The 27277-nt window shown below is 40.4% G+C and overlaps 1 protein-coding gene across 1 annotated transcript in view; it reads left to right on the top strand.

Annotated features, from left to right (window-relative positions):
* EPDR1 (ependymin related 1) overlaps window positions 1–24811 on the top strand; it is a 34715-nt gene extending 9904 nt beyond the window's left edge. Inside the window, 2 exon segments of the mRNA XM_032643695.1 lie at window positions 21769–21977; window positions 23117–24811. Of these exon segments, the coding sequence (XP_032499586.1) occupies window positions 21769–21977; window positions 23117–23310 (403 nt within the window). The 3' untranslated portion in view covers window positions 23311–24811.
* Window positions 24812–27277: the final 2466 nt, after the last annotated feature.

The raw sequence follows: 27277 nt of genomic DNA on the forward strand, positions 1-27277 counted from the left end.
TTGAATGAATAAGTACCATTTTTATGACTTTTGGATTTCTAGCATTATACATGTTCATGGTGGAAAATCTAGATAACAGAGAAGACCAAAATAGAGTAAAGAGAGTCCTGTTGTCCAGGATTAACAACCCTTATATATGTGCTTCTGGATTTTTAATTTCTATTTCTGTATATACAATTCTAAAATTAAAGTGGAAACATGCATTGTGATTTTTTAAATTTAACAAAACATTGTACATATTTCTCATGCCACTAGGTAATCTTTAACAGAATCATTTTTAATGACTGCATGGTATTCTGGCTAATGGATAGAACAGAGTTTCTGTGAACAGTCCCTTATAAGGGACAGTTATGTTTCTTTTTCTCTTTATTTATTTGGTTGCACCGGGTCTTAGTTGTGGCAGGCAGGCTCCTTAGTTGTGGCAGGTGGGCTCCCTAGTTGTGGCTCACCAGCTCCTTAGTTGTGGCATGAAAACTCTTAGTTGTGGCATGCATGCAGGATCTAATTCCCTGATCAGGGATCAAACCCGGGCCCTCTGCATTGGGGGTGTGGAATCTTAACCACTGTGCCACCAGGGAAGTCCCCAGTTATGTTTCTTTCCCCTCTATTTTTCACTAGTATAAACAACTACATGTATGACCTTGTATTTGTGTGCAGTTATATCTGTACCACTTTAAAAATATTTTGGATAGATTCTTCGATAAGAAAATGATTGAAAAGGGATTGCACATTTATAAATTTTTGACAACTTTGCTCTTCAGGAAGGTTGTTCCAGCTGATATTTCAACTGGCAGAATATGAATGTTCATGTTTCCCACACTCACACCTATAAGGAGCCTAATTATTTTTAGTGATTTCAAATATGATAAACAAGAAACTGAAGGGCAAAATGACATACCTGCAGTGATGTCAAACCCCCTTGTCATGAGTCTCACTCTAAAGTGAATGCCTCTAATTTGTCACACTTAAGTCTCCTACTGGCTGCTGGTTTCACAAAGATACACTGTCATGTTCAGTAAATATTTTTCTGACCTATATTATAAAGAATTTATTCTAATCAGAATGAATCTTAAACTTCCCCAACCTAGTGACTTGTACTAATAGATTGCCTGACATTAAACCATCTTTGCATTCCTGAAATAAATTCCAATTTATTATTATGCATTATTCTTTCAATAGTCTGCTTGATTTGATTTGCTAATATTTAATATTTGTTTTTAATCTATAGCCATAATTTAGCTTGATCTATAGTTTATATTTTTGTGTTTTCTATATTTTAATGTCAGGGTTTTTCATAGCTTTGTAAAAGAATTGGCAAGCTTTCTGTATTTCTCTATGCTCTACAGTCTTGAGGTTGGAAAAAACTGAGTCATGAAACCATGTGGACCCAACTCCTTTTGAAGAAGTAACTCTTTGATCTCTTTTTAAGATCGAACATCTAAATGCCACTAGGCTATTGTAAGGATTTTTTTTTCTGGTTATTGACTTGCTTACCTTTCTGCTTAAGTCTTAGTTTTGGTTGTTTATATTTTCCTAGAAAATCTTTTATTTCATCAAGATTCTATTTATCATCATAACACATTTGTACATAATATTTCTCTCTTTTTTTAAATGTCTTTATTGGAGTATAATTGCTTTACAATGGTGTGTTAGTTTCTGCTTTATAACAAAGTGAATCAGCTATACATATACACATATCCCCATATCTCCTCCCTCTTGCGTCTCCCTCCCACCCTCCCTATACCACCCCTCTAGGTGGTCACAAAGCACCGAGCTGATCTCCCTGTGCTGTGCGGCTGCTTCCCACTAGCTATCTATTTTACGTTTGGTAGTGTATATATGTCCATGCCACTCTCTCACTTCGTAACAACTCACCCTTCCCACTCCCCTTGTCCTCAAGTCCATTCGTAATATTCTCTTAACTTAAAAACTTCACCTTATCTATCAATATCCCCTTTTCTTCCCAATATTCTATATTTGTATTTTCTATCTCAGAATTACATTTTAACAATAAGCTAATGGATACGTGTGATGGTTTTATGGTTTATCATTCCCTTATATTTTACATCTTATATCTTCTTTGTTAAGGACAATTTTTGAGAGTTAAATTACAGTGCCTACCCATATTTTGAAAAGTTTTAAAGCAGGGTTATAGTGGAGCATACACTCCACTACAGGTAGGAGGGCATGCCATGACCAATGGATCACCCAGGTTCCTTTCATGCATGAGCTACTCTCAGCTCTTCTCTCATCAAACACTGCCTTCAGTGTTTCTCCTGCTCCTCAATCTCAGGTTTGGAGAATTTCCCCCAATATGGGCATTGGAAGTTTCCCCAGCACCAGTGGTTTTCTTCAGAAGCAGTGCATCTTGAACCGAGAGGCCATCTAAAGAATCAGACCCTAGCAGGGTGACTACGTTGCCCTCAGACCTTCCAAAGAAAGGAGAAACTCTTGGGATAGATGGCCCCCAATCAGAAGAAGCAGCTGCTCCTGGACAAAAAGGCTGCAGTGCCTTGGATGACCCCTGCCCCTTCACAGAAGGCTGCTCTTATTGTGGCTTAAAGTTAGGTTTACTGGGAAAGGTCCAGAGTGTGAGCTCTGCCAGTGAGTGAGGACCGTTTTCTGGGTTTCAGACTTCTCATTGTATCTTCACATGGTGGAAGGGGCCAGCTAGCTCTCTGGGGACTCTTTTATAAGGGCACTAATCCCTGAGGTCCACCCTCAGGACCTAATCACCTCCCAAAAGTCTCACTCCTAATACTCATCTTGGGCTTTAGGTTTTCAACATGAATTCTGGGGGAGGTAAAAACATTCAGATCATAGAACCCAGAGAATCTGCTGCTCTGGAGCATCTCAGAAGTTGCCAAGGAAGATGCTGGCAGATGGAAAGATGGTGGCACAGGGCCAAGGGGCATATCATTTCCTAGGTCCAATGTAGCCTTGTCAGCTACAGGTGACGTATAACTTATGAGGACTATATCTGATGTCATGGACCACCAGACTAGTTAGTGTGGCATCCAGGAGCAGCCATGATGAATGCAAGGGCTCTGAGGTTGCTTGAAAATACTTTCAGGGAAGACTGTGGTGAGCAGAACCATCTGCATCGACTCCAAAGCTACTAAAACATTGCCCCCAAGTCCCTTACTGAGATACCTCTCATATCCTCTGGAATTGTAAGGCCTACTGCCCAGAGTGTCTCACTGAGAAGCCGATGACCCAGGATTCCAGGCTGGGAATGGAAGACGTTCCTCTGAGGAAGATGCTTGGGCCGCCATGGAGCTATCTGAGCTGGCTGAACTCAAGCGGAGACAGCACCTGCTTCAGAATCCCCAGGGCAACTCTGGGCAGAGGGGCCCTGGTGTAACTGGGGAGGCAGAGGCAGTAAAGTAGAGAAAGCCTGGGGAACAGAAGCTCTCACTTCAGGAGAAACAGGCAGCGGACCAGTGGAAATTCTACCAGCCTACACTCTTGGGAGCAAAGGACACTGGGGAGAGAATCCACCTCATATTTAATATCCATTGAGATGCCACGTCACATGCTGTGTTCTGGTGTGGCTTATGTGTTTCCTCTGGATGTGGGAGTCCTCTCTCTCATACGAGCCCTTTGTTGCAGACTCTGTATTTTTGTTGTTGTTGTTGTTGTTGTTTTTGCGGTATGCGGGCCTCTCGCTGTTGTGGCCTCTCCCGTTGTGGAGCACAGGCTCCGGACGCGCAGGCTCAGTGGCCATGGCTCATGGGCCCAGCCGCTCCGCGGCATGTGGGATCCTCCCGGACCGGGACACGAACCTGTGTCCCGTGCATCGGCAGGTGGGCTCTCAACCACTGCGCCACCAGGGAAGCCCCAGACTCGGTATTTTGGACAGTGATTCTTCTTGTAGCCCAGCACCAGGTATTGTCTGGCTCACCCCTGGGACCCCAGAGGAGCCACCCTCCTGAGGACTCGGTCCTCCTTGGGATTCACTTTTAAGGTGCCAGAACAGTTTCTTTTGTAAAGGATGAGTATTTATTTAGGTCCCAGTCGGTATGTGGAAAATAATGTAAAGTGTTTGGATGGTTTCTCGTCTTTCCTTCTTTCACCACACTGAGTCAAGCCTTTAAAAGGTCAACTTCTTCACTTGTTAAAACACAGAGGAATTTTTATAGTGTGTGTTTGTACAAACTGTTAAGTAGCTTTGCTACAAGGCCTCTGCTAAACGAGAAACATAAATTATTTTACTCCTTTTATTATTCGCTGCAATTTCTTTCATATTTATATTCACATTCACCTGACTCCTTGATTTTGATTCATGTTTCGGTCAGCTAGAGAATACACTCAATTCATTTTCTTCAGACAGGGTACTGCTGTGGTGGTGTAATTTCAGAAATTTTGAATGTCGGAGAAATTTCACTTATTTTTTTTACATAATGATAATTTGGGGGTGTATACAATTCATTGGGTAATAATAGTATTTTTGCTTAAATTTTTTATGGCATTTAGACCTCGGTAAGAGAAGTCTGATACCAAAGTAATTTTGGTTTAGTTTTAACAATTTTTTTTTCTGCCCAAGTCTCTGTAGGTTGTTTTCATTATCCTTGAACATTTAAAAAAGAAAAAAATTTTTTTATGGAAGTATAGTTGATTTACAATGATTTCGGGTATACAGCAAAGTGGCTCAGTCATACATACTCAGTTATATATATATATATATATATATATATATATATATATATATATATATACACAAAATACACACATACATAAACATGTATTCTTTTTCAGATTCTTTTCCATTATAGGTTATTATAAAATATTCTATATAGTTCCCTGTGCTATACAATAGGTCTTTTCGTTTATCTATTTTATATATAGTAGTGTGAATATATTAATCTTTGAACTTTATTAACATCTCCTGGTTAATGCCCAGCTCTAGGGAAGTTTCTGGAGGCTTGATACTCTGTCTTCTCTCTTTGTTCCTTGTAGAATATCTCTCTACTTAACATGTACTGGTTCTCTTACACCTGCCCCCCACATTTCTTATCTTTTCATTGGCCTTTTCATCACTTTTTATGTGTTTTTACTTGAGTTCTGAAATAATACCTTTTCACTCACTGCTTCTGTTTTTTGGTTTTGGGTTTCCCCCATATCCAGTCTGCTCCACGCTGCCTTCACTGCATTTTCTATTTTGATAATCATGGTTTTCATTGGAAAGCTATTCTTGTGGCCACACATTGTTCCTTTTGTTCTTAAATTCAGTATCATCCCAAATCACAGTGAAAGTGAAAAATAAGATTTATATTTTTGTTCTGTTAACTGTTAGCTGGAAAGGTCTGTGTGTGTTTATAGTTCAACATGGTGAGACCTGATATTTTTCTGCTGAAAAGCATAGTGCTGACTGTATGAACCTGACTATCCTTATACCCTCTCAACCTCCTTAATACCCCTGATACGAAGTTCTAGAAGTCACTGTGTACCGTGGCAACATGGGTATCTCAGTACTAAAGAGGCTGTTTCTTTTAGTGGTGGTGAAAAAAAAGCCAGCTTGAACTATTGCCTCATGAGAAGGTTTTTTTATTATCTTCCATCAGATGAAAGACTATATGCCTACACTTTGCCAGTATTCATCCAGATACATTTTTGAAACATAAAACTCTTCAATTTCTTGAGCACCCTTTTCTTCTTTTGAACTAGAATCCAAGCAGTGGAGGCCCATCACCTTACAGCCTCTTAAATGGCACACGTAATTATTCTTTGACTTTACTTTTCCTAGGGCTGCATTCTCAAGTAACTTGATTTTCCTTTTGTTATATGTGGTTGGCATCAGCCTGCACGATGAGTTGGTGTCTAACACAACAATTTTGAAATAGTGTTTTTCTTTTATGTCTCATGATTACTGTAGGGTGTAACTCGATCTTGGTATACACCAGAATGTCAAGTGGCCGCAGCTCAATTCTTCCTGTGGAGAGTCAGAAAGCCGGCATGCATTACTAATCTATTATAGCATATTAAACAAATCCAAAATTTGTCCAGTTTCTTCCATAAAAGCCAAAGTACTTTTGTAATCACAATATAATATTTGTCCACTCCCTTCTCTGTAATTTAGTATATCTTGGATGGCCAAGTACTTCTACATGGATGGGAAGAATCACTCCTTTCCCCTGTGAAAGGAGGCAAAGAATGTGGTATCAGTGAATTAGAATGAGTCTGGTTGGAGATCACATCTTGGGTTTGATTCTGGCACCATTATTTACTACTAAATTATGCTCTGAGCCTTATATTTTCTCATCTGTTTTTTAAAAAAAGAAAAAAGCTAATAACATGTCAGCCAGCTGAATTTGCCAGTCTGTAACTTCTGCCTTAGACTTTTTTTTTCCTGACTAACCCAATTCAGGACAGAAAAACAGTTGCTCCTTGGCTGTGAAGGCAGTAGCTATTCGGGTTCATTTACGCCCAGGCCAGGATCTGGTATTTTGCGTTCTAGGGTTAACCAAATCCTTGGGCCCTGCTCATTCTGGAAGGGAAGGCTTTCACAGACTTGTTATAAGGAATTCAATAGGTAATACCTATAAAGTATTGGCTTTTACTTATTTCATGTAAGGTGCTTTTGGCTGCAGAAACTTTCACTGTCAGAGGCTTAAATTATAAGGATTTTTTTGTTTACCTCAGAATTCTGGTGATACGTGTCTGTAGGTTTGACGCAACAGTTTCACTAGGGCCCCTGGTTCGTTCTTCTCCATGCATCCACTCTGCCATTCTTGGAGTGTTGGCCCGTAGTTGCAAGAGGGCATGCTGACTTGTTGCCTCATGGCTTCAAGATGGCTGCCTCCACTCCAAGCATTAAGTTCTCACCCAACTACGTTCAGAGACAGAAAATGAAGGAAGTGGAGTGCAACAGAGACTCTCCTCTTCTTTCTTTGTGAGCAAAGAAGTTTCCAGAGGATTCCCTCTCCCCATAGACTTCCCTTTAGGTCTCCAAGGCCAGAACCAGTAATACTCCTAGCTTCTAGGAAGGCTAAGAAAACGAGTATATGAGTATACTTTCTTAGCCTCTATAGTGAGAAGCAGGTCAGGGAGAATGGGTGAGAATGCCTGCTAGGTCTTCCACAAAGGGGTCTATTATGCCCTCAGGAGTGTTCTCTCCTTCATCTCTCCATCTCATCTGAATGAATTAACCCTTCTTTGTTACATAGCAGACCACATCTTAATGTGTACAAGTTAAATGAGCAGTTTACTTGTTAAACATTAACTGATTATAGTAAACACAACTGTAACCAGACTTTCCTACAAAACTCTATATATCCTTTCATTTACATAACGATTTCACATCCATTATCTCAAATCATCTTCATAATAATGCTGTGAGATCAAAATTTTAGTTTCTCTTTATATATGGGAAACATGGAGATTAAAATTATGATCATACAGCTCACCAGTGGTAGACAGGGAGCCTTAATTCCTAGACCAAAGCTTCTTTACAGTGCTTTTCATGCTGTTTGTAAACCATATCCTGAGGTAGGAAAATTAGGCAGAAAGGATATCTCCTGTTTTCTCATAGTAGGGTAAACTTCTGGTACCTTTTCTAATGGGAAGGAAATAATGAAGCTCTACATCCAGTTAAAACTTCCACTGTTCCTTTTTGGGAAACAGTAGTACCTCATAAAATATGAAATGGGAATTTCCCTTGATCCAACAATCCCAGGCTATAAATCTTAAATAGGGATATAGAAACAGAAAGGCAAAAGGGCTTATCTCCAATTTGTATTTAGCATTGTTAATACTAACGAACTGTGGAAATAATCTAAGTGGTCATGAGTAGGGAACTACTGAAGCAAATTATGGTATATGTGTACAAGAGAACTACACATCTGTTAAATTATTGTAAAGCAATGTCATTTATGAAAATTGATGCAATCATTGATTAAAAATTCCCAAATAGCAGACCGAACCCAATAGCACATTAAAAAAAAAGAATACATTATGATCAAATGAGGTTTATTCCAGGAATGTAAGGATGATTCAATTTTAGGGAATCTATAAACATCTGTGAAAGGCAGATGATAAAATTCAATAAACATTCCTGATACAAAGCATTCAAAAGAACTGATTGATGCTTCCTTAATATGATGAAATCTGTAGCGTTCTTCATCTGCTTAATATTGAAACCATAGCCCCTTTCCCACTAAACTCAGGAAGAAGGCAAAGATGGCCATTTTCTCCACTTTATTTAATATTGTGTTGGATTTACTGGCCAATATAATCACAGAGATGAAATATTTAAAGACACGAGAATTAGAAAAGAAGAGATAAAAACTATCTCTACCAGTGATTTGGGTGCAGTATACCTGGAAAACATAAAAGTCCTAAAAAATAAAACTAATTGATACTGATTCAAACTAAGAAAGTTCAGTAAGGTATCTGTATATAAAATTAGCCTGAACAGTCAATAGCTTTAATATATACAAACAATAGTCTGCTAGAAAATAAAAATGGAAGATCTCATTTAAAACAGCAACCTCAAAAACAACAAAAGACAAACCACTTAGGAATAAACTCAAAGGAAATCTGCAAAATCTGTACAGGAAAACTTTCAAACACTCCTGAAAGATACAAAAACACAAAATGAGATTTGAAAAAATGTAAAGACTTTTTTTTTTTTTTTGCAGGGGAATAGGATGACAACATCATACAGATATCCATTCTTCCCCCTCCGAATGCCAAAAGGGTGGTTTTTGTTGGAGCTAAATAAGTTAATTCTAAATTTCATATGGAAAAATTAAAAAACCCAAATATCTAGGAAAATCCTGGAAAAGGAGGACACAATAGGAGGTCTGGCAAATTCTACGAGATTATGAAACAACACTCTATTAGGTCTCTGTAATTAAAGCAGTGTGACACAGGTGCATGAATAGATAGACAACCAATGGAACAGAGTCCTGAAGCAGACTGACATAGATCTGCAGTTGGTATATGATAAGGGTGGCATCTCAGATAACTGGGAAAAAGATAGACTTTTAAATCGATGATGTTAGAACAATTGGGAAAAGGTAAAATTGTACCCATACTTTACACCATACACAAGGATAAATTCCAAATGAGATAAAGATCTAAATGTTAACAAAATAAAACCATACAGAGATAATAGAAATCATGGGTGAATTTTTTTATAACCTGAAAGTAGGGAAAGGTTTTCTAAATATGACACAATGCAAGAGCAATAAAAGGAATTTGACTTCAAAAATGTACAATCTTGGGCTTCCCTGGTGGCACAGTGGTTGAGAGTCCGCCTGCCGATGCAGGGGACACGGGTTCGTGCCCCGGTCCGGGAAGATCCCACATGCCGCAGAGTGGCTGGGCCCGTGAGCCATGGTCGCTGAGCCTGCGTGTCTGGAGCCTGTGCTCCGCAACGGGAGAGGCCACAACAGTGAGAGGCCCGCGTACTGCAAAAAAAAAAAAAAAAAAGTACAATCTTTTGCATTGTAGAAAAAAATGTAAATAATGTCAGCAGACAAATGGCAGAGAAAAATATCTGCAACTTATATCAGACACAAAAGGTTAAATCACTAGCTATTGAAAATTTAGAAAGTATATGGTAATTAAACATATGGAAAGATGTTCAACTGACTATAATGAGTGAAGGTAAATTAAAACTACACTACTGAAGAAAGCTGAAAGGAGCGGGAATGAAAAAGACACTGAAGGAGACCTTCAAGATGGTGGAGGAGTAAGACGTGGAGATCACCTTCCTCCCCACAAATACATCAGAAACACATCTACATGTGGAACAACTCCTGCAGAACACCTACTGAACGCTGGCAGAAGACCTCACACTTCCCAAAAGCATCAGGAGTAGCAGATTAAATCTCCACAGTCAACTTGATGTACCCTGCATCTGTGGAATGCCTGAATAGACAGCGAATCATCCCCAAATTGAGGCAGTGGACTTTGGGAACAACTGTAGACTTGGGCCGTGTGGCTCACAGGGTCTTGGTGCTCCGGCTGGGTGTCAGGCCTGTGCCTCTGAGGTGCAAGAGCCGAGTTCAGGACATTGGCCCACCCGAGACCTCGTGGCTCCACATAATATCAAATGGTGAAAGCTCTCCCAGAGATCTCCATCTGAATGCTAAGACCCAGCTCCACTCAATGACCAGCAAGCTACACTGCTAGACACCCTACGCCAAACAACTAGCAGACAAGAATGGATGCCACCCATTAGCAGAGAGGCTGCCTAAAATCATAATAAGGTCACAGACACCCTAAAACACACCACCAGATGTGGTCCTGCCCACAAGAAAGACAAGATCCAGCCTCATCCACCAGAACACAGGCACTAGTCCCCTCCACCAGGAAGCCTACACAACCCACTACATCAACAGTAGCCACTGGGGGCAGACAACAAAAACAACAGGAACTACGAACCTGCAGCCTGTGAAAAGGAGAACTCAAACATAGTAAGTTAAGCAAAATGAGAAAACAGAGAAATATGCAGCAGGTGAAGGAGCAAGGTAAAAACCCGCCAGACCAAACAAATGAAGAGGAAATAGGCAGCCTACCTGAAAAAGAATTCAGAGTAATGATAGTAAAGATGATCCAAAATCTTGGAAATATATGCAGAAAATACAAGAAACATTTAAGAAGGACCTAGAAGGACTAAAGAGCAAACAAACAATGATGAACAACACAATAAATGAAATTAAAAATTCTTTAGAAGGAATCAATAGCAGAATAACTGAGGCAGAAGAACGGATAAGTGACCTGGAAGATAAAATAGTGGAAATAACTACTGCAGAGCAGAATAAAGAAAAAAGAATGAAAAGAATTGAGGACAGTCTTAGAGACCTCTGGGACAACATTAAACTCACCAACATTGGAATTATAGGGATCCCAGAAGAAGAAGAGGAAAAGAAAGGGACTGAGAACATATTTGAAGAGATTATACTTGAAATCTTCCCTAATATGGGAAAGGAAATAGTCAATCAATCTAGGAAACACAGAGAGTCCCATACAGGATAAATCCAAAGAGAAACATAAAAAGACACATATTAATCAAACTCTCAAAAATTAAATACAAAGAAAAAATATTAAAAGCAGCAAGGGAAAAACAACAAATAACATACAAGGGAATCCCCATAAGGTTAACAGCTGATCTTTCAGCAGAAGCCCTGCAAGCCAGAAGGGAGTGACAAGACATATTTAAAGTGATGAAAGGGAAAAACCTACAACCAAGATTACTCTACCCAGCAAGGAACTCATACAGATTCGATGGAGAAGTTAAAACATTTACAGACAAGCAAAAGTTAAGAGAATTCAGCACACCAAACCAGTTTTACAACAAATGCTAAAGGAACTACTCTAGGCAGGAAACACAAGAGAAGAAGACCTACAATAACAAACCCCAAACAATTAAGAAAATGGTAATAGGAACATACATATCGATAATAACCTTAAACGTAAATGGATTAAATGCTCCAACCAAAAGACATCGTCTGGCTGAATGGATACAAAAACAAGACCCGTATATATGCTGTCTACAAGAGACCCACTTCAGACCTAGGGACACATACAGACTGAAAGTGAGGGGATGGAAAAAGATAATCCATGCAAATGGAAATCAAAAGAAAGCTGGAGTAGCAATTCTCATATCAGACAAAATAGACTTTAAAGTAAAAACTATTACAAGAGACAAAGAAGGACAGTACATAATGATCAAGGGATCAATCCAAGAAGAAGATTTAACAGTTGTAAATATTTATGCACCCAACATAGGAGCACCTCAATACATAAGGCAAAGCTAACAGCCATAAAAGGGGAAATTGACAGTAACACAATCATAGTAGGGGACTTTAACACCCCACTTTCACCAATGGATATATCAGCCAAAATGAAAATAAATAAGGAAACACAACAATGTATTAAATGATACATTAAACAAGATGGACTTAATTGATATTTATAGGACATTAAATCCAAAAACAACAGAATACACTTTCTTCTCAAGTGGTCATGGAACATTCTGCAGGCTAGATCATATCTTGGGTCACAAATCAAGCCTTGGTAAATTTGAGAAAATTGAAATCGCATCAAGTGTCTTTTCCGACCACAACACTATGAGACTAGATATCAATTACAGGAAAAAAATCTGTAAAACATACAGACACATGGAGGCTAAACAATACACTACTTAATAACCAAGAGATCACTGAAGAAATAAAAGAGGAAATCAAAAAATACCTAGAAACAAATGACAATGAAAACACGACAACCCAAACCTGTGGGATGCAGCAAAAGCAGTTCTAAGAGGGAAGTTTAGAGCAATACAATCCTACCTCAAGAAACATCTCAAATAAACAACCTAACCTTACACCTAAAGCAATTAGAGAAAGAAGAATTAAAAAAACCCCAGAGTTAGCAGAAGGAAAGAAATCATAAAGATCAGATCAGAAATAAATGAAAAAGAAATGAAGTAAACAATAGCAAAAATCAATAAAACTAACAGCATTTTCTTTGAGAAGATAAACAAAATTGATAAACCATTAGCCAGACTCATCAAGAATAAAAGGGAGAAGACTCAAATCAATAGAATTGGAAATGAAAAACGAGAAGTAACAACTGACACTGCAGAAATACAAAGGATCAGGAGAGATTACTACAAGCAACTCTATGCCAGTAAAATGGACAACCTGGAAGAAATGCACAATTTCTTAGAAAAGCACAACTTTCCAAGACTGAACAAGGAAGAAATAGAAAATATAAGCAGACCAATTACAAGCTCTGAAATTGAGGCTGTGATTAAAAATCGTCCAACAAACAAAAGCCCAGGACCAGATGGCTTAACAGGCGAATTCTATTAAGCATTTAGAGAAGAGATAACACCTATCCTTCTCAAACTCTTCCAAAACATAGCAGAGAAGGCAACACTCCCAAACTCATTCTATGAGGCCACCATCACCCTGATAAAACCAGACAGCGACCTCACAAAGAAAGAAAAATACAGGCCAATATCACTGATGAACATAGATACAAAAATCCTCAACAAAATGTTAGCAAACAGAATCCAACAACACATTAAAAGGATCATACACCATGATCAAGTAGGGTTTATCCCAGGAGTGCAAAGATTCTTCAATATACACAAATCAATCAATGTGATTCACCATATTAACAAATTAAAGGAGAAAAACCATATGATAATCTCAAAAAATGCAGAAAAAGCTTTTGACAAAATTCAACACCCATTTATGATAAAAAACCCTCCAGAAAGTAGGCATAGAGGGAACATACCTCAACATAATAAAGGCCATATATGACAAACCCACAGGCAACATCATTCTCAACAGTGAAAAACTGAAACCATTTCCTCTAAGATCAGGAACAAGACAGGTTGTCCACTCTCACCCCTATTATTCAACACAGTTTTGGAAGTTTTAGCCACAGCAATCAGAGAAGAAAAAGAAATAAAAGGTATCCAAATTGGAAAAGAAGAAGTAAAGCTGTCACTGTTTGCAGATGACATGATACTATACATAGAGAATCCTAAAGATGCTACCAGAGAACTACTAGAGCTAATCAATGAATTTGGTAAAGTAGCAGGATACAAAATTAATGCACGGAAATATCTTGCATTCCTATAAACTAATGATGAAAAATCTGAAAGAGAAATTAAGGAAACACTCCTATTTACCACTGCAACAAAAAAGAATAAAATACCTAGGAATAAACCTACTAAGGAGACAAAAGACCTGTATGCAGAAAACTATAAACCACTGATGAAAGAAATTAAAGATGACACAAACAGATGGAGAGATATACCATGTTCTTGGATTGGAAGAATCAACATTGCGAAAATGACTATACTACCCAAAGCAATCTACAGATTCAATGCTATCCCTGTCAAACTACCAGTGGCATTTTTCACAGAACTATAACAAGAAATTTCACAATTTGTACGGAAACACAAAAGACCCCGAATAGCCAAAGCAATCTTGAGAAAGAAAAACCGAGCTGGAGGAATCAGGCTCCTGGACTTCAGACTATATTACAAAGCTACAGTAATCAAGACAGTATGGTGCTGGCACAAAAACAGAAATATACATCAATGTAACAGGATAGAAAGCCCAGAGATAAACCCGGACACATATGGTCACCTTATTTTTGATAAAGGAGTCAAGTATATACAATGGAGAAAAGAGAGCATCTTCAAAAGTGGTGCTGGGAAAACTGGACAGCTACATGTAAAAGAAAGAAATTAGAACACTCCCTAACACCATACACAAAAATAAACTCAAAATGGATTAAAGACCTAAATGTAAGGCCAGACACTAGAAAACTCTTAGAGGAAAACATAGGCAGAACACTCTTTGACATAAATCACAGCAAGATCTTTTTTGACCCACCTCCTAGAGAAATGGAAATAAAAAGAAAAACAAACACATGGGACCTAATGAAACTTAGAAGCTTTTGCACAGCAAAGGAAACCATAAACAAGATGAAAACATACCCCTCAGAATGGGAGAAAATATTTGCAAATGAAGCAACTGACAAAGGATTAATCTCCAAAATGTACAAGCAGCTCATGCAGCTCAATATCAAATAAACAAACAACCCAATCCAAAAATGGGCAGAAGACCTAAATAGACATTTCTCCAAAGAAGATATACAGATTGCCAACAAAGACATGAAAGGATGCTCAACATCACTAATCATTAGAGAAATGCAAATCAAAACTACAGTGAGGTATCACCTCACACCAGTCAGAATGGCTGTCCTCAAAAATTCTACAAACAATAAATGCTAGAGAGGGTGTGGAGGAAAGGGAACCCTCTTGCACTGTTGGTGGGAATGTAAATTGATACAGCCACTATGGAGAACAGTATGGAGTTTCCTTAAAAAAATAAAAATAGAACTACCATTCCACCCAGCAATCCCACTACTGGTCATATACCCTGAGAAAACCATAATTCAAAAAGAGTCATGTACCACAATATTCATTGCAGCTCTATTTACAATAGCCAGGACATGGAAGCAACCTAAGTGTCCATTGACAGATGAATGGATAAAGAAGATGTGGCACATATATACAACTGAATATTACTCAGCCATAAAAAGAATGAAATTGAGTTATTCGTAATGAGGTGGATGGACCTAGAGTCTGTCGTACAGAGTGAAGTAAGTCAGAATGTGAAAAACAAATACCGTATGCTAACACATATATATGGAATCTAAAAAAATAAGTGGTTCTGATGAACCTAGGGGCAGGACAGGAATAAAGATGCAGACGTAGAGAATGGACTTGAAGACATGGGGAGTGGAAGGGTACGCTGGGACGACGTGAGAGAGTGGCATGTACTTATATACACTATCAAATGTAAAATAGATAGCTAGTGGGAAGCAGCCGCATAGCACAGGGAGATCAGGAGCTTTGTGAGCACCTAGAGGGTTGGGATAGCGAGGGTGGGAGGGAGACGCAAGAGGGAGGATTTATGGGGATATATGTATACGTATAGCTGATTCACTTTGTTATTAAGTAGAAACTAACACACCATTGTAAAGCAATTATACTCCAAGAAAGATGTAAAAAAAAAAGCAGACAAAAAAACCTGCACTATCCCTTGTGGAAGGGAAGTGGCTGGGAGGGGCTGGGGAAGGCTTCTGGTGTGCCATAACTGGATCTGGGTGGGGGCTTCCTAATTCTTCACTTTGTAAAATTTCTCAAGCTCTACACTTTAGATTTATGCAGTCCATTGTATGTTCATTATGCTTACCAAAAAGGGACAAAGTTCTTTAAAAAAATCCTGACAGATAACATTTCTTACTTTTCAGATGGGCACAAATCCAAGTTTGACAACATGATCTGTTGGCAAGACTATAAAGGAAACAGGTGCTCTCATATATTACTGATAGAAGTGCAAAACTGCACAACTCTTTGAAAAGAAATCTGATAATATTAACAAAATACCCTTTACCCTAGTAGTTTCATATCAGTAGCTTATCCTAAATATATAACTCCAAAATAGCACAAGGTTATTCAGTGTTTTGTTTTGGGCAACATAATAAGAATGGAAACAAGCCAATGTTCATTAGCAGGAGACTGACTAAATAACCAATGGTACTTACACACGATAAACTATTATATGGCCATAGAAAAGAATAATGATGACCTCTATGTATTAATAGAGACAGGAAAAGGCAAGGTGCAGAAAAGTGTATACAGAATTCTACCCTTTCTGGAAAGAAGAGAGAGAAGTAAGAGTGCACACATGTGTTTGCTTAGTTTGGTCAAAAGAAATGAAGGAAAATAACATGGAAGCCAATGAAAGGTGCTATCCATTGGGAGAATGAGGGATGGGGCAGGGATTGGGATGGGAGTGAGACTTCTTTTTAAAAATTTTTTTTTTTTTTTTTTGGCTGCGCCACATGGCATGTGGGATCTTAGCTCCCCAAGCAGGGATCGAACCCGTGCCCCCTGCAGTGGAAGCGCAGAGCCCTAACCACTGGATGGCCAGGGAATTCCTAAACAAGTTTTTAAAATTTTTTTTTCTAATTTTGAGTGAGACTTCCCTGAATGTGTTTTTTTATATTGTTCTGAGTTCTGAAAGATGAAAAACTTTACATATTTAAATAATATAATTAAATCAAAGGGGAAGAGTGTGAAGTCCCCGAATTGAGAACAAACAAATGAACCTAATGATATATCAATCTGGAAACATAGCCACCCAGGGAACAGGGTTAATCCAAGTGAATTTTTAATGCAGTATTGAGTTGTATTCTAAGGACAAAAAGAACTGCAATAAAATCTTAAACTTCACTGGGCAGTTGTATTTTTTGATAACACTTTTTTTTTTGATAACAGTTTTAAAAGTATTATTTCAAAGCTATTGTAGGATAAAGCAAATAAGTAAATTTGCTAATATTTTTGGGAAGCATGACTTTTATTTGAAGAGAAAATATATGTAAACATAAAAACAAAAATGATAGGGGAGAACCTATAATGTCAAATTTAGATTGGAAATATCAGTATGAATTCATGTTTTTTTCAACGTAAGAAGTTCTGACCACTGAAAGGTCCTTAAAACGATGACATCCCAATGACAATGAGCACATCTAGGGCCCAGATGTTGGTTTCTAAGTTGTTTCCCAGTAAGTTCCAGGTTTCCTTAGAGGAATGACTGATTTTAGATACGGTGCAAGGAAAGTCTAAGATGAGCCTGGGACGCTTGTGTCACAGAAACCCAGGAATCACTCAAAGACTAATGGAATCATGTTATAAGTCACAAATAGCAGGTGGAAGGAGTTCCCACTGACTGAACTTGGGATAATTTGAACATCAAGTGGAATAATGACTTTAATTATTTGCCATATGTTGAATAAATAAAAACCCGAGTGCAGAGTGATACTAGATAGATAGATAGGTACCATTTGCTGTACCATTGGTAGCATCATACCAACCTCCAGTGAAATAATTGATTCAAGAAATTGTTTTACCTAAAATCATTAGGTGACAGTTATGGGGTAACAGGATATTCTCAGCATCACAAAGTATTACCCACCGATTACTTGGTAATTGCAAAAGGAAATGCCTTTATGATGGAGACATCTAGAGTAACCACGTGGCTTGGTGATCAAAGTTGGTAGCATTAATAGCGGAATGGGACATCACTTGTCTTCTGATGTGATGGGACATGAAGTACAGAGTCTTGTTTGTAAGAGATATTTAGGAAATAGATAAAGCAAACATGGCAAAATGTAACAATTGTTGAATCTAAATGGTAGATACAAAGGTGATCATTGTATTAGACCTTCAACTCTTCTGCATTTTTTAAATTTTCATAATAAATTAGGGAAAAATGATTCCATTGATCTGTACTTTATGGAAATACTTGGGAGACTACCAAGGACAAATTGTTGAATTTAAAATGCAGGTTAGAATATATATAAATCATTATTTATTTTTGTAAAATGTGTATAGTACACTAAAAATCAATACATTTGCACACCTATGTTCATAGCAGCACTATTTAAAATAGCCAAAAGGTGGAAACAACCCAAGTGTCCATCCTTGAATGAATGAATAAACAAAATGTGATATATACACTCAATGGAATATTAGTTAGCCTTACAAAGGAAATTCTGATACATGCTACACTATGGATGAAGCTTGAGGACATTATGCTAAGTGAAATAGCCCCGTCACAAAAGGAGTAATACTGTATGATGACACTTATGCGAAGTACCTAGAGTAGTCAAGTTCATAAAGACAGAAAGTAGAATGCTGGTGGCCAGGAGCTGGGGGAGGGAGAAATGTGGAGCTGTTTAATGGGTACAGAGTTTCCGTTTTGCAAGGTGAAAAGAGTTGTGGAGGTTGGTTGCACAACAATGTGAACTGTGCACTTAAAAATGGTTAAGATGGTAGATTTTATGTGATGTGTGTTTTACCACAATTAAAACTAAAACATCAGTAGACACGTATGCAGAGAGTTGTTATTTCTCTAAGTTAGTTTCAATTTTTAGGAAAATGGATTTTTCAGGAAACAATAGAAATTGTCCACACAGCCTGAGAATTTTGTCAGAAGACACAAAAATCCTTTGTCCCACGAGGTGAGAGGCCAAGTGGCCCGCCGGGCACCTCCTCTGCATTTGGGTTGCCATGAAAAGCTTGGCCTGCTGACCTCTTGACTGGGCGGGGAGAACCTGAGACCCAGCGGCAAGGCCCTTCCAGGAACAATGCTTTGCTTGGTGTCTGGCCAGCGAGGAGGCGAAGTTTGCAGGCTGTTGTTGACCCAGTGCTGGCCCGCCTGCCTCGTCCTTCACACCCATTCCTGCCCCTCACCTTGCCTGACTGCACCCTGGGGTGACTCCTGCCCTCACAGCTTCCTCCACTTCAGAGCCAGGCTTTGATCTCACCTCCCAGGATCCAGTTTCTGTTGAAGTCCATCACTGCTTCAGATCTACGGGTTATTACCCGCACAGCATCTCAAGCAGATGATTCATTTCAACCCTGGCTGATCTCTACATTTTGACCTTCTGGCTCTATCGGGCTCCAGGCCCTTTACCCTAGTTGTGATGGAGAACCTACATCTTGACTATGAAGACGTTCATATAAACATACAAGCCATGAAAATCTTCTTTTCCAAAACTTTCAGTGTAGCAGTACTAGCATTTATATCCACATGGGATTTTGAAAAAAATGACTTACACAGTTCTATTTTGTTTCCCATTAAATTAATATTTCTGTTTTACTTAAGGCACTGTCAACATAACCTCAGTATCATACTGTGCCCTCTTTTTTCAAATTAAATATTTTGAAAACTTAGAAAAGTACAGAGAACATCATAACAAACACCTGTGTTCAGACTCCCCAGGATTAACCAATGTTAACATTTTGTAGTGACTGTTTCAAGTCTAGAATTTTCATTTTACTTCTGTATATGGACAGAGCTGGCCTCGGGAAAACAGTGAAGTTAGCAGAGCTCCTTTCCTGCTGCCCCCTTCCCTGGCAGTTGACTGACCAGGCATCCATGGCCCTTGGTTCTTCAGTGGCCTGTGTGGTGCCTCTCCCAGAACAGCTGTGCTGGCGGCTGTTCCAGGGCTCTAGATGGAACAGTGGAGTCCTCAACTGTATTAGAAACGAGTCCTGGTTATGAGTCACACAAAAAGTTCCAAGCAGAAAAAGGAAAGTTATTAGAACAAAGGAAACTTATTATCATAACTCTGCAGGTGGATCTGTAGGCACCAGGCCTCAGAGAGGAAATGCATCCAGGAAATGAACAGCTGTTGGAATCCCAGCTTGCAGCTGCTTCTCTGTGCTTCATTCTTTATTCTTATACAGTTCACCTGTTGGAAATTAGCCTCCCATGGCTCCTGTGTTTACGTACGACATGACCAGCCACACTAAGAGACTGACTAGCAGACCTTCAGTGGCAGTTCCACATGTCCAAGCAGGAGCATCTGTTTGTCCCACCCTGGGTCAGATGTCCCCCTCTGAGGAGGGTGGCCAGGTCATGTACACAAACATGGCCGCCAGGCTCCCACTTTTGTGCTTCTGTGGATTCGGGGGCTGAGTTTCAAGAAGGAAACCCCCCTCTCCTGCACATGGGTGCAAAGCTTTCAGGGGACAATCACTGCACGCAACGGGAGTATCAGCCAAAGCTAGGCCTGACTCTCTAGCCTAAACACCTTGAACTTGGGAAAGCACAAGGAGATGGGGAGGATGAAGATAGCCAGGCCTGACAGCACACGGTATAGGGGCTTCGTGGGCGGCCACTCTCCCTGAGAGGATCGTGGGGCAGGATCTGTGTATGGACCAAGAATCCCATATTATGGCTGGAGTACGCTCTATAGTGGATGCTAATGTTTCTATATTCCTTCCATGAATATTTAGACTCTGATGCGCCAGGGACTTAACCGGGAGTGAGGAAGTAGTGACAGTCCAACCCCAAACTCCTCCAAAGGGCTTGTACTTTGATGTGAACCCTGCATGTATAGTCTAGGAGGTCGGCTCCATGTTTGAGCCGTAGCGCATAACGTGAACACTTCCTTTTCTTTCTCCATTCACTCCCACTTCTCAAGGTCTGTGCTTGGGTTTTACCCTTGTAAGTCATTTCAAACATTTTCTAGCATAAGCAGGGTCGATATTTCTAAATACATAAAATGAGGTTATGTTTATATTTTTATGCTAGCTCGTAGAAAATGAAATATAATCCTAATAATGGTACTATTTTGACCATATGGACAGTTATCATTTATAATATTTTTTCTGAAGAAATCTCAAACCCTGACTTGGGATGGAGAACAGGCATCCTCGTTGGGGACTGTGGAGTGGGGTGAGCCTTACATACCGCAGACAGTCTGTTGGCTATTTTTTGCTCACGAAAAGCTACTTCTCTGGGCGCTTCTGCCCTCAGGTGTTGCAAATTTCACTTTTGAATCAGGGCTGCAACCTCACTCCACTTGATCAATAGCCGTGCCCTGAGGTTTAGATTGCCAGTTGAATGCATGGAAACTCACCGAGCTTCACCCAACACCAAGATGGCTTAGCTTTAGGAAAGACACAGGGCTGGTGGCCACACAGCGTGCAAGGTGACGGCGGGCAGTCTGTGGGCTCGGGCACAGACTGGGAATACTTCTGGCTTGCTCTGCACGTAGGGTGTGCACTGGGTATGAGGGACAAGGCTGAGAACACGCAGACAAATTCAGTTCAGCGAAGCCATTCGCCTGGGGTCCCCTCAGCTTTTGTCCTTGCCTGTCTCAGCCCATTCCCAGCACAGCTGCACCTCACCAAAGCCCATTCCTATGATGACAGTTGAGACAGTGGGGCACAGGGGTCTGGTGCATCCTCAGCAGGCTCTTGGCATCCTGCATTCAGCATACCCCTGTGGTCCCTTGACTCAGTGCTACAAGGACTCAACAACTAAGGCGAGAGTCAAATCCTCCTGTGTCTCTGAGGCTAAAAGGTCATAAACCAGCTGCTAACCCAGGGCCTCACCTTCCTCATGTTTGTATCTCAAGCACAGGGTCTGTCATACAATAAGTACTTGATAAGGTAATAGGTAATTGATAGGTATGATAGGTAACAGTCTCATGAATATTCGGTTTTGATCCCTGAACTTTAATTATTTTATATTCAAGTTGTTCATGCACCTAGTGTTTATAAGTAAGTAAATGATTGCCTAGCAGCAAAACTATTTTTTTCTATTTTAAGAATAACTTGTATCAAAGGTCTTTGGCTTTTATGCTGATAAAAGACATGGTGATTGCAACATAAAGTCCTGAACTGTTCTCTTTCAATCTGTCTTCCAGATTATTTGAATATATTTTGCTCTATAAGGATGGAGTGATGTTTCAGATTGAACAAGCCACCAAGCAGTGCTCCAAGATCACCCTGAGAGACCCCTGGGACCCTCTAGACATCCCTCAGAACTCCACCTTTGAGGACCAGTACTCCATTGGGGGACCCCAGGAGCAGATCACCGTTCAGGAGTGGTCGGACAGAAAGTCAGCCAGATCGTGTAAGGGTTCAACAAAGTATTCAAGTATTGCATCTCAGGAAGCAGGATGGGAAATAATGTTTAAGTCCATTAAGGAAGGTGGTTGTTAAGAAAATTTAGAAGCTTAATCAAATTGTTTAACTCCATTTGCAGTCCCCAAATGTACTCTGCTAGTTGTGTAGCGCTGGGATCTAAGCAAGGCATTTGAACAAACACCTCAGCCTTCTAAGGCCCCCTGTAACTTTCTGCCACTTTGACTATTATGGGCTTAGCCTTGGCTCTGATGTTTCATGATGCCCTGGAGGTCTGTGACATGGAAGGTGTTTGTCTAAGTCACACATTGGATTTGGGTGCCTCCTTTTCCTTTCCCCCGAACACTAACTAAAGTTGCAGCGACCAGATCTACTGCCATTATTATATCTGCTTTTATACATAGATGTGAAGCTCTTCTCTGCAATGCTGCCAACACACCTCCCCCAAGACTGTTTCAAAAACACAGGCCTTTGTGCTGTGGAAAACAGTAGGATGGTTCCCTCCAAAGTGAAGCACAGAATTACCAGATGACCCCGCAGTATAGGGCATATACCCTAAAGAACTGAAAGCAAGGACTCAAACAGATATTTGGACATCCATGTTCATAACAGCATTATTCATCAAGGCCAGAGGTGCAAACAGCCCAAGTGTCCCTCAGCAGACAAATGGGGACACAAAGCTGGTGTATACATACAGGGGAAAATCACCGAAGCTTAAAAAGGAAGGAAATTCTGACACATGGTACAACATGGATGAACCTTGAGGACATTATGCTAAGTGAAAGAAGCCAGTCACTAAGGGATAAATACTGTATAATTTCACTTATATGAGGTACCTAGAATAGTCAAAATCATAGAGACAGAAAGTAGAATGGTGGTTTCCAGGGACTGGGGGCAGGGAGGAATGGGGAGTTAGTGTTTAATGGATAGTTTCAACTGGGGGATATGGGAAATTTCTGGAGATGGATGGTGATGACGCTTTTATAACAATGTGAATGTACTTAGTGCCACCAAACTGTACTTAAAAATGGTTAAAATGGTCTATTTTATGTATATTTTGCATAATTAAAAATACACACACTTTGCCTGTCTTGTACATTAAAAACTCAACTTGCCTTCCTCCTATAGATGAAACCTGGATTGGCATTTATACACTCAAGGATTGTTATCCTGTCCAGGAAACCTTCACCAAAAATTACAGTGTGCTATTGACCACACGGTTTTTCGACATACAGCTGGGCATTAAAGACCCGTCGGTGTTTACCCCGCCAAGCACATGCCAGACAGCCCAGCCGGAGAGGATGAGCGAGGACTGCTCCTGATAAGCGTGTGAACACGGAAGGGACAGCATCAGACATCAGATGCCAGCCGCCCCAGCTCGAACCGGATTTGAGACTTGAGAGATGAGACTCTTCATTAGAGATAAATATCATAATTCTAGGAAGATAAACTTCGATGTGTGTTTTGTTCTGTTTTGTATGTGTGGTTGTGACTACTTGGGCTAGGTTTACAAAAAGGAATGGAATGGAGAGTATGTGATAATATATGAAGAGATGGCTAACACGGGGACCTCAGATGTTTCCGAAGCCTGTCTGGGAGCTGCGCTTTCTGTGTGCAGGTGTATGGGAAGTGCGGTGGCATCCACAGGGCGAGGGGAGGGTCAGCAGGGACGAATGTGTTGTTATCGACCTTACTGGGAATTGCTAGATGGCTGGCACATGGTGATAAAAAGAGCGGAACGACTTTGGTCAGTTTTGGTATTAATGACCAAGCTCTCTACAGACCATGACCCGCTTGTTGCCTGCGCCAGGGTAGTGACTGCGCCCACTGCTGCATGCCTCCAGCACCTCCTTTTCCCCCACCCTGTGCTCCCTTGGCTGCTGACAGTGTGATGCCTTAAAATCCCTTCCGGCCTTAAGAGCTTTATGGCATGACCCAACGGATGTAAACATTTGGGGAGGAAATGAAAGGCTAACACAAAGTAATGATTCCTCTAAAGATATATTTTAAACAGGAGGGTTTGGAAAATCTTAATGTCTATTTCTGGGTAAGCATGAGCCATATATGCTTCCTTTTTTTCTATGCAAGAGTATTGATATATGTGCTGAATCATCACATACTTGTCAAGAGACCTGTAGAGACAGGTAGCATTCTAACAATAGCACTGAACTGGGAGTCAGGGGACTATTGTTTCTGAAATCCAGAACAAGAATTCCCTTGTACTGGAACTCCTTTGGTTCACTAGACATATTATGCTTCCCCTCACCTCTGCATCCCTGGGGCAGCGTTTCACAGCCTCTTTGTCTATCTGACTTCTGCTCAGCCTTCCCAGGTCAGCTCATGCATGGCCTTTGGAGGCTGCTCCCAAGCCTGGACTGGGTACACCTCGCAGTTTGAACATGCTAGTCTGACAATGCTTACTAGGCTGTGTCTAACTTTCCTGCTTCCTGGATGCTCTCACTCAGTTGCCTGGCTATGAGCACCGTGAGTACGGGTACCGTGTTCTGTTTACTTTTATATGCCCAGCACCAAGTGCCTGGCACGTGGTCAGTGCCCTAAACATATGTAGAGTGGAGAATGCTAGCCTCTCTGGTCCTTACTTCCTCATCTGTTAAATGGGATTGGGTTTGCTGATCTCTAGGGAGATATCTAGTAATAAAATTTAGCATTCTAGGTTCCTTCTACTGTTGTGTTTTATCTGGCCATCTATCCATCATCTGTTACCAGGAGAAATGTGTGATGCTTATATTACGCTGAAAACAATCTGTATTACTCACAGTTTATCTATATTGTTTCAATAAACAAATTTAATTGCATTTCTAAGTGTTTTTTGATATATTTGTTTTTGTAATAAATATGGGTTATCTTGGCTATAAGGGAGTTAAAATGCTTCTCTAATGAATAAGTGCTTCCTGTGATCTACACCAAATTCATTTTCCTTTCTCAAAAGCCTGCTCTTCCTCTTAAAGTCCAGTTGCCTGGGTCAGAAGCCTCAGGGTCATTCTTGACCTATATTTTCTCCTTCAGTCCTCACAGGCAGTCAGTGTCCCGAGTCCCATCAGAGTAAAGCTACTGCCTCTTGTCCATCCCCTCAGCAGCCATCACCGAGGTCCAGGCTCTTAGCACTGCTGGCCTTTGCAAGATCTCTATACACTCTGTCCTTGTCCTTGTTCTAGAAGCCAACCTCCGTTCGTTCGTTTGTTCATTCATTCATTCATAAGCCAGTCCTGAATCCCTGTTGTCTCCAGTGCCCATGCGGGTTCCCAGAGTCACAGAGTAGCGTGCAGCCCAGTCAAGGCCGGAATCTGGAATGACACCTGGGGAAACTTTCACAGCTGCCTTCGAGGCGGTCCAGCCTGATCAAGCCTTTGTGACAGCATTTCCCCCACTTTCTCTCTCTCCACCCAAAAGATAGCCCCGCTCCATTCCAAACTGCACACCCCTCTTAGTTAGCCTCGGATCCTCGCATCTGCCCACCCCAGTCCACAGCCCCACTCAAAGCAGAAAGGAAGGGAACTCATTCTATCCAGGACACGTGAAGTGGATGCCTTTCGTTTTCCAGTTTGTCTGTTTGGGTCGTTAAACCCCTTCGCAGTTAAGCCAAGTCTTCCTTCCGGAAGGATTTTATGTCTGGCGGGACCTCAATACACACCTGATGGTTGCCCTGCCCCTGTGGTTCTCCACTGCCTACAGGTAAAGCTCGGTCCTTGGCACTGTTCTGTCTTTCCCAATGGCCACAAGAGCCTGAGAAGTGAAGCTTGGGTTACCTCTGACTATAGGGGGTTTTCTCAGTCACCAATCTTGTGTAAAACTCGCTAGTGGCCATCATAGTAAAAACTAAGAGTGCTCTTGAATAGGGCAGGGACTGGTCCGTATTAGTGAAGAGGAGCATCTGATGCCTCACTTATCTGCGGACAGGGATGCCATTCCCGACGTGGGCCTGCACCAGGCTTGGGTCCCACTTTGCGGACCCCCCGGCTCATGTGTTGCTGATCCTTTATGCTATGTCGGAGCAACTTCCTTGCACCCCTCCCAAGGCAAACTGCCAGGATCCATGCAAGCCCCGTGGTCTTCTCTACCTTCTGCCTTCAACTCTAAAGGCCCAGCCCTGGGAGAGGGCCATCCCTCCCTCTCCCACTGGCCCATGTGGAGTGAAACGGGCCTGGCCTTTCTGGCCCCAATTGTTCTAATTATCAGAGTGACTTTCTTACAACAAGCTTTGCTAACTGAGATAATGCTGCATTTCCTAAGATTAGGACACAGTATTCAAAATATGAAAGCATTTAAATATTTTTAAAAGGCCAGAAAGTTTAGATCTCTGAGGAAGTTTCCTGTGAAGTACTAAATTTCCCACCAAGCTAAATTCCACACCATTTGAAAACTCAATACTCACCCCTTGCTGGATTTTCTTTACTAACTCCACCCTCTCAATTTTCCCTCTGTTTTAAACTGGTGTATTCACCTGTGCCACACGGTGGTGTTGAAAAACCACCTGTTGAAAAACCACCTGATGGCAGGGCAACCATCAGGTGTGTATTGAGGTCCCGCCAGACATAAAAGCATGTGGATTGTGTTTTCCTCCATCTACTGAAGGCACCTTAAATGCAGGAACAGCGTTCTTGCTGTTCTGTTGACTTCAGTTGGAGGAGAGAATGAGCCTCCTCAGCCGAAGTCTTGTGAGTAATTTATGAGATTTAAAGGCCTTGTGGGTGGCCATCTTTTTAAAAAGATAAACTTAACTTTATATATGGATATTCTAGCATCAATAATCTTTTAAGAACTCTGCTAGGATAATTACAACTGAAATGTACTTTTGTTTTAAAGCAGAATAATTATTTCAGCAACGTGCAGAAAAAACATTGAGCTATAATTTATTGTATATTTTATTCAGGGAGAATGACAGTTTTGTATCCCTACTTTAAAATTCATATTGTTTTCATTAGGGCAAATATTAACACACAGTTACCATATCTATTTCCTAATTAAGATGGAAAGGGTAATGTAGCTTCGGCAATCAGCAAGTGGGATGTAGTTATCCTATAATTTAGGAATAATTTGCAGCGGATACAACATTCATGGTATTCGGGTAATCTGAGTATACATGTGTGTGTTCTGTGCAGCATTTGCACCTATAACATTCCCAGTGGTACAGTGTATATTTATTTTGAAGTACATTTGTTCGAATTGGATAACTAAGTGCTCTTTTCCTTCATCAGTGTACTTTTTGATGACAAAATAAGTACTCTTCTTATTAAAATATGTCTGCTCTCATTGCAATTTCACTTGAGC

This window comes from Phocoena sinus, chromosome 9, assembly GCF_008692025.1.
Source record: "Phocoena sinus isolate mPhoSin1 chromosome 9, mPhoSin1.pri, whole genome shotgun sequence".
NCBI lineage: Eukaryota > Metazoa > Chordata > Mammalia > Artiodactyla > Phocoenidae > Phocoena > Phocoena sinus.